At 44.4% G+C, this 13,466-nt stretch overlaps 1 protein-coding gene across 6 annotated transcripts in view; it reads right to left on the bottom strand.

The window, feature by feature from the left end:
* LOC119174040 (intermembrane lipid transfer protein VPS13A) overlaps positions 1-13,466 on the bottom strand; it is a 1,344,268-nt gene that overhangs the window by 407,051 nt on the left and 923,751 nt on the right. For all 6 annotated transcript variants that reach the window (XM_075894208.1, XM_075894209.1, XM_075894213.1 and 3 more), the window contains 2 exons: positions 4,717-4,782; positions 4,533-4,658 (listed from right to left, as the gene is read on the bottom strand). In XM_075894208.1, the coding sequence (XP_075750323.1) occupies positions 4,533-4,658; positions 4,717-4,782 (192 nt within the window). The remainder of the gene's footprint in view (positions 1-4,532; positions 4,659-4,716; positions 4,783-13,466) is intronic.

The following is a 13,466-nucleotide window of genomic DNA, read 5'->3' as shown; positions in this document are numbered from 1 at the left end:
GCAATTTGCTGCCGCCGCATTGGCTCGACAAAGTAGTCTTCACATTTTTGCTCCGTTCCGTTCTGAGCGAGCACGAAGAAAAAAATCTCTCTACATAAGGGCCAATGCACGCACATATGTTACAGGGTGTGGTGCTGATGGAGTGAGCTTAGTAGGCGATGCACTGCACGAACTAGCCATGGGCACGCTCAGCTTGACGTACGATGGTAATGCGTTTCATGTATAGCTATACCATTTTATGCCAATGAATTGCCATGCAAACGTATGCACATACGTCGAATCCTGACAAATAATCCGTCAGCTGTGCCACTACTTCAGCATGTGTACTCTCTTTATAGTTCTGGAATGATTTTGTGGTAGCAGATATGGTCTTGCCAATGAGATGTGTGTTTTTACATGCAATGAAAAACACAGAAAACACCATGCACTTTCGGTAACGTTACAACGGTGTCATCATATATAGTTCCCCGCTGCTAACAGGGGCACATGTAAAGTGACAGACGGATTAATGCGTAGTTCTGCTGCGTTTCCGACAGTGCCTTTAAATGTTCGTCATACGGGCATCGCGCTCGTGTGGCAACCTCTCCTGCAATCAACACCGTTGCTGCGATCTCGCTCTTTTGCCGTCAGTTTACTGCAGTTGGCAGCCATTGCACCTGAAGGAGGTCGCGATGCAGCAAAAAATGTTTCTCAACACAGGGAGTTATGACTCCGTTAAAAAAAAAAAGGCGTATTTTATCTCGCGCGCTTGCCTCGGGTTATCACTCCGCGCCTGGTAAACCTTGGTCACAATCGTGCTGCTATCAGTGGAACACAGCAATCTTGATTGGAAAATGACGAGTGCACAGTCTTCGAGAAAGGCAACGGAAGCAAGATAGACAACAAGTATTGCTGTGTAGTTGAAAATGTCCCAAGTACTCCTATTTCCCTTAGTGGCTTCACTCCATAGTGAGAACAGGAGAATTGAAAAAGAAATAGTATAAAATCATGGTCTTTTGAGCCAGAACTTAAGAGTGCAGAAACCTGGATAAAATGTGACCACCTAGGCTGCTTTAATAACAGCTTAGACTTAAATACACGGGTGTTAACTGTTACACAAACCAGTGACCTCAAGCTCCCTAGTCATCATGGCAGGTATGAAAGCTTTTCTGTTTTTTTTTTGTAATAAAAAAGATACAAAAAGTTTGTTCAATATGTGAATTGGACCCAAGACATCACTGTCACAAGCTCAACTATTACAGCCTTATACTTTCTGGCAAGTACAGATGGTGACATTTTTTAAAAATTTTATGAGCAACAACTAACTACATTAACAATCCTACTGTTTTCAGCATAATTACTATATGAGTGAGCAAAACATTACAGGTGGAAAAAAATGGCACCTCTTCTTTATTCGACTCGTATTCGAAGCTATGAATTTATATTCGATTCGTATTCGAAAACTTTAATACTCGCACACCCCTACTTTTCAGCTATAGATGACAATAAGATTACTGGGTACACAGCACGCAAAAATCAGTCAGCTTGAGCTGAGAAACTGCACTGCATGACATGATTTTCTAAGGGAGTTGACAAAACAAAGATTAGTAATGAAATCACGAGTTTGACAAAAGCTTGTATGGTTGGTAATAATCATGGTCAAAAAGTAAAAGCAAGATGCAAAACAAAAATATTTAGACAATACCACATAGGTTCTGGCTTTCGTACAGGGGTCCTGTTCACAAATTAAGACTCATGAAGACTGGTAGCTTTCGCGATTAGCCGATCAGTTCTGGCAACAACACGACAGTGCGTTGAATGAAATGCAATGAACACGATAACAAAACATGGAGATTTACTTTGTAAAAATTTGCAAATAGATAGCACGAATAGCTCGCATGAGCTTGCGCAGCATGAGTTTTTTTTTCCTTGGTCGTCTCTGGAGCTTCAGGTGTTTTGTTAATATCCTTCCTACTTGATATCCTTCTTGTGTCTGTGATTTTTTTTCCCATTAAACATGCAGTTGACAGACAGCGCATGTGTCATCATTTTCTTCTCTCGTTCATGTTTTGTTTGCATTGACCATCATAAGATTTCACATCATGAAGTACAGCCTAAACACAATCATCTAGTGTATGAACTTGCTCATGTGACACTATTTTCAGCTCTTCAGTGCATCAATCTAGCATGGATTTCTAAGTTCAAATGCGTGGCCTCAGCGGCCTCAACCATAATTTGTCATGGTGGACCTCGACATCAAGATTGCTTTTTGTCCTTGAAACAAAACTTACCTATTGAAATATATTATACCAACCACTAATGACATTCTGTGCGATCATTGCTATTCACTCACTATACAGTTAAACCTGCTTATAACGAACCTCCATATAACAAATTCCTCAATATAACGAGGTTTTTCAATTCCCCGTCGTTGCTTCATAGAAGCACATGTTTTTGGGACCTCCATCTAACGAAGTAACAATGAGAGACAACCTTGATATAAAGAATTTTCCCCACAAACAATCTAGGAATTTTACTCCCCATTTTTGTACGAGCATGCATCTTCTGCCACTGCCCCGCCGCCGACAATGTGCGAAGGGGCGGCGCGCACTGTGCACCAGGCGAGAGCGATCACTCGTTATTGGGCGTGGGTGGGTGAGCGCGAGGCGGGCCTGCACACCACGAGCGGGCGTGGGCAGGTTTGTGCCCTTCCACTCCGAACCGTAATTAAAAAAAAGAAAACTACTTTTGCATGTTGACAGTGCCGCGCTTTTAGTTAGCGCTATATATGTGGGGCCGCGCTACACATGGAGAGCGCTTTACCGAATAGTTTTTCATGGTGTTCGTGTCGTTCACTCTTCCTTTTCGATGCCGTGCGCGTGTGAATAATCTCACTTGAAATAGATAATTGTGTGTGTGCGCTTATCTTTCGGTGAAGAGAATCGCGCCTTCCACTTTGACCGGAATGATTGTGTTTAGTTGCCAGGAGCACAAAGATCACTTCGCTAGCAGGACAGGCACCGTTTGCGAAAAGATTGCGCTTTTCAAACACAGCAAAGTAACAACTGGGGCACATTGTTGGTTCGCACTCATATGTCTGCCTGTGATTATGTTTCACGCCTTGTTTTTGTTTAAACAGCGTGTTAAATGTCAAGCAGTAATTGTTGTTAGTTCGCTCTTGTCCTGTGTATGCTGTTTGCGTGCGTTTCAATCTGCTTGCCATTGTCAGCGTCAATTCCAATTTGTTGCTATCACATTGTTTTGCCCTTGTGGCGAAACTGCGACTTTTCTTAATTTCGGACAACCGTGTCGTCCCCACTGAGGGGATGTCAGATTAGGCACTGATGGAAACTCGCCGAGACCACAGTGACGACGGATATTCGAAGGTCAACTCATCATGCGTTTTCGTCTTGCGTCGCGTGAGAGTTCGCAAGCTGGTAGCTTTCACGATTAGCCGATTAGTTCTGGCAACAACACGGCAGCGTGTTGAATGAAATGCAATGAACACGATAACAAAATATTGTAATGTTATAAGAAGTAAGGCTGGCAGCCTAACTATATCGCGGAACTCCTACAAAATGATGGCGTGGGCAAATACGGCTGCTCCAGGGAGGAGTGCTCTTTTCACAGTCTCTTCGCGTTGAAATCGCACTGATACTCGCCGAGATAGCAAGCGCGCCAGCAATCGCGACTGCCCTTAAAATCCAAGTTCATTATTACAACTCAAGCGATCTCCCCCCCCTCCCTGCGTTGTTTCATGCTCGTTCAAGACGGTGGTTCACTTTTTGTTTGAGCATTTGATGGCAGTTCTAACACGCCCGGAGATGTTATCTTATGCACTTTCCAGGCGATGGGCTGACTTATTTGATCTCTGCTTCAGCAGCGCTCGCGCGCTTTTATTCACTCGTGAAAGTTACGATGCGGGGGGGCATGTTATCAAGTCAGAATTGTTACGGAACATGGTGACGACCACGAAAACCCGATGAGAGCATCCATATAATTGCTATTGCAATATAAAGCAGTTTTCTACAGTAAAACTAGAGTTTTGGGTTGGCTCTGCCTTCTATCCCGCCTTTGTTTAATTTGCATGTTTATTATCCGGATCTTCGTACTGAACCTGCATATAACAAAATCCTTTTTATAACGAATTTTTCCAGGAATTCATCAATTTAGTTATATCCAGGTCCAACTGTATCCCATTTCTGCCTTGTGTGTAATTTTAGAGATGAAACCAACCTTTAGTATATTATAGGTGTTGAGGGCCATTGCAAAACACCTTTAGCACATTTTCATACAGTGGAATATTTTTGTATATAGTCCTAACAGTACTTCAATGCCTCTGATAATAAATTGACCATATGAAAATAGCAGAGAAATAGGGCCCCTAAGTGATCTTCAGTGATAATGCCATATTCGCCAACTATGCTAATACGCTCACTCTGAGAGCTGGTAAATTTGTGGCGAACTTGTTTCTCCCACATGGTATCTGGTGTCACCAAATGAAGAAATTGTCACAGAAAAAATGTCCCAATACAGGACAAGTGGCCACTTGCCCCGTGGTCCATGCGCAGCACAGTGCTCTGGTTGAGGCAAAAATGGAAATGCTGGGACGTGACAGCGCTGTCCTTGCGGCGCACGTACATCTTCATGCTGTCCCTGTCTGGCCAGAATGGGAGGCACTGCGAGATGCGATCATTTAGGCCAAAGGCCAACACAAGCAAGGGAAGAGCAGCGCACCTGGTGGGGACCAATGTCAAACCAGAGGTCAGCAGACTCATTCTCCTCCATGAACTGGAAATGGTGCTGCCAAAAAAGTGATATGTACAGTAATAATTTACAGTCAACCCCCTTTATAGTCAAACCCCTTTATAAGAGACACTGATATAAGAGACAAATGGGTATAAGTGATATCAGCGTGCCTATAGTAAAATATGGGTTTATAAGAAAATGCGTACGAGGTACCCTGCTTATAAGAGACATCTCATATAAAAGACAACTACTGCTGCCTCTAGCATGCCTCTTATAAAGGGGTTTACCTGTAAATGTGTTCTGTCCCTGCTAGCATATGTAGTGGCAACAAACTGTTGCTGGTAATATTTTCAACAACCCGGCTAATCTGAACGAACTTTGCAGGGCACCAGGCACTAAGTGCCACCAGTGTTTGACGTAAAGGAGCAAAAACTGCATTCACGAACAACCCAAGCGGTTACAGGCCATCAAAAAGAAATGGCCATCTACAGTCTTACACGGATATGTTGTTGGTAACCAAGTGGTCGTGGCAAAGTTGTTTCATTTTCAATTTTAATCGCTCCACCTATGATCACCTCAATAGCAATAAGGGTCAAAGCTGCAACAAGCAGTACTATTGTCGTAGCTACGTGTCATCAAAATTTTATTATTGACAATCGTCAATTAACGAGCCAGGTTTACACAGAAGCAAAATGCAGTGTCACAAGTTTTGTCGCAACTCTGGGCATAGGCCGTGCCTGTGCCTTCCTAACTGCATGGAAGCTGTGATCGTATCTTTAACGACCATGTTTCATCCATTGGGGATGCAGCACACAGTCGCTTAAGTTTGACTTTTGATCAATGTTTGCATGTAAAAAAAAATCAAGCATTGTAGAAAATGTTGATGATGAAAAGCTTTAACCACACTCCACATGCTGGCGTAAAACTTGCTAACCATAGTGTGCTGGATGAACATTCAATTGAGGGCATTTTTTCAGAATAAAAAATTATCATTGCTTATGGGTGGTGGTGTTAAGTAATAGGGAGTGAGTTCAGAGCCCATTTTCACTGAAGACGTGAAGGTCTCGAGGTGTGGTCACAATGTGAACAAAATCAAAATGACAGAAATTTTCGCTTTTAGACAGCTCTTAGGGAAAAAAAATTAAGCACTAGATTTATGTATTCACCAAGAAAATAAAAATGCACTATAGTATTAGACATTTATGGTTTCCTTGACACTTTTTATTATTCACATCTGTTAATTTGGAAATTTTTTTCAGTCTAGCGAAGTCTGACTTTTTCATCCTCGCTACTTGTGAAATGTGAATAAACTAGCTTTTACAGTAGCACACAATACAACACAGCACAAAAATATAAGGTGGCAAGCACAACAATGTAAGAAATATTTTTATCATAATTAAGGAGCAAATAGTATATTTATGTTTAACATATTGCTTGTAAGCGTGTGGGTCCCAAAGTAAAGCATGACTTCTCAGCAAAAAGAGTCTTAAAGCAGAGCTTGTTCCCTGAGTTTTTTCTCGGCTTGTATGAATTACCTGTTACAAAGAACCAAGTGTAACTTGGACTCATTGGCAGCACTCTGTCGAATACCAAACACACCTTGAGTCTGGGGCAGGCTCAAGAAGCAGCTTTCTGTACGGCAATACAATGCCTCCGAGTGGTAGCTATGCTGGCCCTCTATGATCTCAAGAGACCCCTCAGGCTAGAATGTGACACCTTGCAAGATAGAATGGGTGCCGTGCTTTTCCATGCACTTTGAAAAATCAACATACCCATCAGTTTCCGATCTGCAATGTTGACAAGAGCAGACAAAAATTTTTCTAAGCTAGAGTGGAAAACCCTTCCTCTTGTGTTTGGAGTGTGTACCTGGAGCATCGAGAAAAACTCATTTTGATCTGCTGAGGGCAAACCGACCAACTACAGCCATGGAAGAATACAGATGCAATCAGACTTGTCTAGAGCGCCCAGCTGGCCGCTCCAGCTGCCGTTTTCTTCAGAAATATGTAAAGCAAGATGCTGTAATGATACCAAACATGGTCATATTGCGTGTTAGGTCTTTGTGCTCTAATGTAAGCATCAACAGAAGCTTGTACCTAACATGAGATAGAAGCCGCGACCAACAACAGTGTCAACAGGCACGTGCTCTGCTGCTCTAGATAAGTGTGATTATATCTGTACAGCACTGGGCGCTGTATAGGATTCAATATTCTCCCAGTAAGCATCTCTCAGAATGCCAACATACGCTTCTACAGCAAACAGCACAACTGGAACCTTACGAAGCAGGTTGACCAGAATATGTACTCATCTTGGTTGGTTTCAATGAGGAAAGTGTCAGTTAAAGAACTGAAGCAGTTGACAGCAAATCAACTGAGCCCTCCTAGGTCAAGTGACAAAATTAGCGAAGACTGGCTAGCCATCCTAGGCAAAAGGCCTGGATCCTTCCTTCAGAAGAAATTGAAGCTGTCTTTGGCTTATGGGTCTTTGTGAAGGGGTCGTCAAGTAGCCATTTCAATACAGGTTGTGGAGACTAGGAGTGCGCCCACGGCCATTGCACGGGCATTTTCGCCGTACTGCCACTTCCTTGCCTTCTTCTGTGCTCTCGTGACCGTGCGTGGCAATATAAGGTATGCACAAATTAACTGTACACTAAAACTGGTGTTGACAACCTTTGCCAAGAGCCAAAAGGACTGGGCAAACCATTTTAGTCAGCTTAAGTTCACAATCTGAACCGTTGAGAGTCGTTCTACTGGTTTCTCTCCCAATTTTCTCACCTTAACAGCGGAGTTGGCATATCCACTGACTAGTGTCATGCAATGCCAGTACAAGGATGAAGAAGCACTAGCAGGCTGTACTACTTATGCGTCAACATTTCGGGACAGGCTTTTTCAAGCTCTCAGTAGAGCAAGACAAAGTTTGGCATCAGCCAGGGCTGAGCAGAAGGCTTAGTATCACTGAAAACATCAGCACCTTTCATTTAAGGTACGTGATCTTGCCCTGAAGTGAAACCATGCTATTGGCGATGCGAGCAAGGGGTTTTCAGCTTCGCTTGCTCCTAAGAGGTTTGATCTGCACCGAGTGACCGAGTGAGGAAAGCTTGGACTCTGCTTGCATGTTTGCTGAAAGACCCTTTTTCAAGAAAACTCGGCTGTGCCCACAACGCAGACATGAAAGTGAGGTCTGACGATCCTGTGCCAGCACTCAGTGGCACTTTGTGCAAGCAATGAGGCATAGCCGGTATAATTCGATACACGCACCAGTATAATCTCAAGAAGCTGTCACCTTTGTCATTTCACGATGAACGACACACTTGTTTTCACAACTGAAAACCCTCATTTTGTTGTCTAGCCTCAGCAAGCTAAATTCTTTACAGTCAGCACTTGCAAAGAAATCAGCCCCACCAAGTTTGCTGCTGTTGATTTATATTTGACTGTTCATGTTGATTTTCTTTTAATATGTTTTTTTTCTTTCACTGGTAGAAGGGGTCACAATTTGGTGCTTTTGCATGGGAAGAGAGATGAAGAACGCTCTGTGCCATCCTTCGTGTGGCGCATTGAAAGAAGCCAGATCTTCGGAGGTGAGTGAGCATGTGTGTACATACGTGGTGGATCTGTGCGTGGTGGCGACAACTTAAGACACCACCTTTTTCTAACCACTTTGGACTGAGGAGGTGTTCAGGGATCCGCTATCGGTATGCCACCCGGCTGTAGCCGAAAAGTCTTGCTGCATTATCCATCACGGCTTTTACACAAAGCCAGCTGATAAAAATCTGTGCCTGACTCTGTCAAAACTAGGATGCCTTGCAACCAATTTTGCTTGGCGACCTGATTCTAGCAGAAGAGCTGACTGGGGTCCCAGAAAAGCCTTCCACACAAAACACCACCGAGGCAGCGTTCATCAGACTCGCAGCCCTATCGTTCAGAGCGACGAGCCGAAGGTGAGCCCTGTTCCTCACACATTTCAACCAGTCCTGTCGCCTAGCACTCTGGCATAAAACCCATCTGCTGAGCCAAAACATTACATGTCACTTACCCTCTGCGCTGTGGACGCTTTCCCACATGAGCATCCTGAACACTCAACTTACACCTTATTGCGGCGCCATTCTATACTTTAGGTGTATTGTATTTTTTTATTGTTTGAATTTTTTCAGCAGCTGTTTGCAGGGCCAGGATGAGGCTAGCTGTAACTCATCGCATGATGTCTTTGCATGCATGGGATGACACCCTATACTGGCTGCCTTTGTAGACCACGACCGTCGCGCAGGCATTTTTTTCGTACTGTCGTTTTCTTGTTTTCTTCCATGCTATTTTCACAGTGCATGGCGATAGATCGCACTGCATGCAGCGCAACACATGGTCTCAGTATAGCTCAGGCGGTGAGAGTGGCGAGACTGAGTTGTGTGCATGCCGGAGACGCTTTCTCCTTGCACAGAACATAGTGAACACGTGTCTTTCCTTTGCCCACATCCTCTTTGGAAATCGCCAGACTGTCACCTACCTGCATGCTTTGGCATCTTTGACAGGCGTGTTTACCATTGTGCTAGCTCCAGTTTCTTGTGTAATCCAAACAGCGGTTTTTAGTGCTCGAGCATGGTTGTACTACGTTGAGCCTCACTTACCGGAAGCCTATGAGTATGAGATTTGCCATAGCGCACATGACCAGGCCCACTTGTATTGCGGAATTGCGCAGCATAGCCGCAATAACCTTTTCCAGAGTGGCGTGTCCAAACTCACCACTCCCAGCCGCGACAAGCTCGTGGTTTCTTCATTTGATGCATGTCCGTGAGCAAGAGCACCTTGCTTTTCATGTACTCGGAGTGGACGTTGTAATGTGCTTGGGGTGCTGCCGAAGGCAATAAAGTGTTTGTGCATGTTGTTCGGTTGAACACTGTCTGTTAGGCCATGCAGCGCTAAACGCTTTGCTAGTTGAGCGCATGCGGAGCGGTGCGCTACTCGTTAACAGGCGGGGGTATACGTGGCCCTGTAGCTCTCTAATCTTAAACCAGTCGGTATATCGACTCCTGTGAGTATCGAGGTTACCACAAGTGCGTCTTTTTTCATGAAACATCAAATATCCTCTGCCTTAAAGGTAAATCATCATTCTAGTGACCAGGGTTAGATTGTGATATCGTGCACGTTACAGAATTATGTCCCAACTACATTCAAAACATGCCCCTAACTATGTTCGCAATGAAGATTATACGAGCGCATGCATACATCAGTACCACACAACTCAACGCCCGTGACACAAGCGGTAAACAAAGGTGGCAGTTTGATGAGCCAGCATTGTTTACGTGGCTACAGAAAAAGAAGGGTGCATTGGAGACTACGTTCTGCTGACGGGAAGCAGTGGATCTTTGCTTTCGGAGGTTGTGACGGTGGAATCTCGTAGCGTGGCCGTTGACCTGGACAAAGCTCGGGTGAGGCTTCGCGGAGGTGCTGCAGCCTGCATCAGCTGCCCTGAATGCACTCACAGCAGTTCTACTTCTGATTCATTGCTAATGATAACATATGTCACAGGATCTGTCTTTGTCGACTTTACTAAAGCAATCGACAGTATTGACCATTTCATCCTATTTCCTAAACTGGAGTATTATGGCATAACTAGTACCGCATTAGGGCTATTGCATAGCTTTTTTCTTAATAGGTATCAGGAGGTCTCGGTCAATAACCTTACATCCAATTCCAACCCCATAACCATAGCTTTTCCGCAAGGTTCAATTTTGGGTCTCTTATTATTTTTAATATACATAAATGATTTACTGCATTGCCTTAATTATTTTTCTTGTTTACTTCACACTGATGACGCGACTCCCCTTTCTTGTAATTTGGACTCCGTGACTCTCCTGTCCAGACTTAAAGCTGACCTTATTCTCTTGTTGACTGGTCCAACTGTACTATATTATTGAATATTCCCTCTAAAACCTGTTTTATGCATTTTCATTCTCTAAACAAAAAACTAGCATTCAATCCTCACTTTTTTGTGAACTCAGCGGTTATTCCTTCTAGTCATCATACATCATTTTTAGGAGTTACCGTATTTACTCACGCAATGAACCCACCCCCAACCTTGATCCTTGAAAAAAATAAAAAAAAATGTATCTGTTCCCTTCATTTTGGTGTGATAGCTAGTTCCGTTGACGATCGAAACAACGCTAGATCAAGTTATTGTGCCACAAAAAAACAATGCAATAAGTGTCAAAGCACAGTTTCCCAACCATGCTAAACAGTTGCAAGCAGTGTAAGCACAGACGACGTCAATCAAAATTTAAAAGTAGCACTTTTTGCGGCAGAGTGCAATCTGTTGAATGCAGGAGAAACTTCTTTGCTTAGGGTGCCACGTAAGCACATCGGCAAGAGAACAAAGCAAAAAACAAACGAATGGCCTCAGAGATAGCGGGTGTATGGCATAGAAACATGCCACGTGCCCACCATTACGAATGCGATGCAAAGCACCCACCGCGCCATTGGCATGTCGCCAGCAACGTTTGTCTACCACCATTCGACACTGCGTTTTCGTTGTTGTCAAGTTGGTTTTAGTGAACTTAGTTGAATGATGATGATGATATGTGGGGTTTAACGTACCAAAACGACCATATGATTATGAGAAACGCTGTGGTGGAGAGCTACGGAAATTTCCGCCACCTGGGATTCTTTAATGTGCACCCAAATCTGAGCACATGGGCCTACAACATTTCCGCCTCCATCGGAAATGCAGCCGCTGCAGCCGGAATTCGATCCCCCGACCTGCGGGTCAGCAGCAGCGAGTACCTTAGCCACTAGAACATCGCGACGGGGCGTGGACATAGTTGGGGACACCTGCATGCAGGGCGCGTTCGGACGGTATGCTAGCTACACAGCTGGTTTTAAACTTAAAGTTAGTCGAGCATGCGCTGGAGCATGGGAACCAAGTGGCTGGACACCACTCCGTGTTAATCCGTGCACGTTCGTGAAGAGAGAAAACAAGAGCTTCAGCCTACAAAAACAATTCGTTGTGCATTTCACGGGCCAGAACAAGCAAAACTGTCATGCGAAATGTTCACTGTTAACACTCTCGTGACTATTTTCTCTCGTGTAATAAAACTTCCCCCCAAATTAACATCAACTTTCCTGAAAAAAAAAAAAGATGGGTTCATTACGCAAGCAAATATGGTATATTGGACACACATTTGAAATTTCACCAACATATCAACTCTGTTTCTAAAAAGATTTCATGCAGTATAAGGGCATGCGTCAAGTCACGGATGTGTTTTAACATCAACACTCTGAAGAAATAGTATTATGCATTCGTCAATTCAGTTTTGCATTACATGATAAGGTAATTCATATTCAGTGCACTTTTAGCCATTGAAGGTATTGTGAAAACCACCAATGCAACTTGTTACAATGTTAGCTCAAATGCAACGTCCCCACGCGGCACGCTGATAATTGTGTTGAGCTGTGCAAGCCTGGCACAGGGGGGGGGGGGGTAGTCATTTTAAAAAATAAAGACAGTTTATTCTGGGAAAAGGGCTCAACATGCTCTCATGTTCTTCGTGGGCCTGATGGCCTACTGTTTATGGTAGGCACTACCGCCCGGCCATCTATTAATCTCAACATGTAACAACTGGCGACGAGGATGAAAGGAAGTTTTATGTAGGTCTTCGTTCCCGCACCGCTTTGCCATCTGGTCACCATGCCAAGTTTCGGCAAACCTCGAGCCGTTCGAGGGAGGAGGGGACGACTGGCCCTGTTATGTGGACCGGCTCCAAGCATTTTTTCTGGCAAATGATGTCGCCCCAGACAAGCGCACTGCCGTGTTATTCAGCTGCTGCGAGCAGAAAGCGTATGCTTTGCTCCGCAATTTAGTCAAGCCCGCCAAGCCCAGTGACAAGACGCTGGACGATATTCTTCAAGTTCTTGGAAGTCATTATTGTCCGAAGCCCTCTGCCCTTATGCAGCGTTTTCGTTTCAACTCGCGCATTCGCGCGGAAGGGGAATCTGTCAGCAAATTCATCGCAGCACTACAAAGCTTGTCCGAGAACTGCAACTTCAGGGCTGAATTCGATAACATGCTCCGCGACCGCGTCGTGTGTGGCATAAACAACGTGGATGTCCAGACAAGAGTTCTGAAAAAAACCAAACCTCACCTTCTACGCACCGTGCAGACCACCCTGGCAATAGAAGCAGGAAAAAGGACGCAGGTGAGATAGCGCAAGCAAACACAAGCAGCGCTTTCTCGACTCTCCGTGTCTCATTAGGTTCTGGGGCGTCACCTGCTACCACTGGGGGGACTGACATCTTGCATCAAAATGCAAGCATGTGAAGACAATCTGCAATTACTGCCACAAACGAGGTCATTTGGCAAAGGTGTGCAATTCAAGACGAAGGGACAGCCAAGCCCAAAGCAACAGCCCTACCAAGGCACGTTCATTCTTGGCTTGCAGTTCATCGTCGTCGAGTAACCGTCATCATGTTAATACTATACAAAAGCAGGACGCCGCTACCACTTCATATTTCGCGTCTTCTTCAGCTTTTGCCTTCGGTTCCTGTGCAGCTGTCACAAGTGCTTCTGCAAAGCTATTCTGGGGAACTAAAAAAAGTTCAGGGCAAAGCTGACATCAGCGTGAAGTTTCATGGCAAGGAGGCCGACCTATCTATTTTTCTGACCGGAGACAGATTGCCCACTCTTCTTGAATGCAACTGGATTTGTGAGCTAGGCATCGGCATTTCCGACGTTGAAGTGAACATCCACACACTTTC

The sequence above is a fragment of the Rhipicephalus microplus genome, chromosome 5 (genome assembly GCF_043290135.1).
Source record: "Rhipicephalus microplus isolate Deutch F79 chromosome 5, USDA_Rmic, whole genome shotgun sequence".
Taxonomy (NCBI): domain Eukaryota; kingdom Metazoa; phylum Arthropoda; class Arachnida; order Ixodida; family Ixodidae; genus Rhipicephalus; species Rhipicephalus microplus.
The sequence above is the reverse complement of the archived record's forward strand: the minus strand, read 5'-3'. Positions and strand labels throughout refer to the sequence as shown.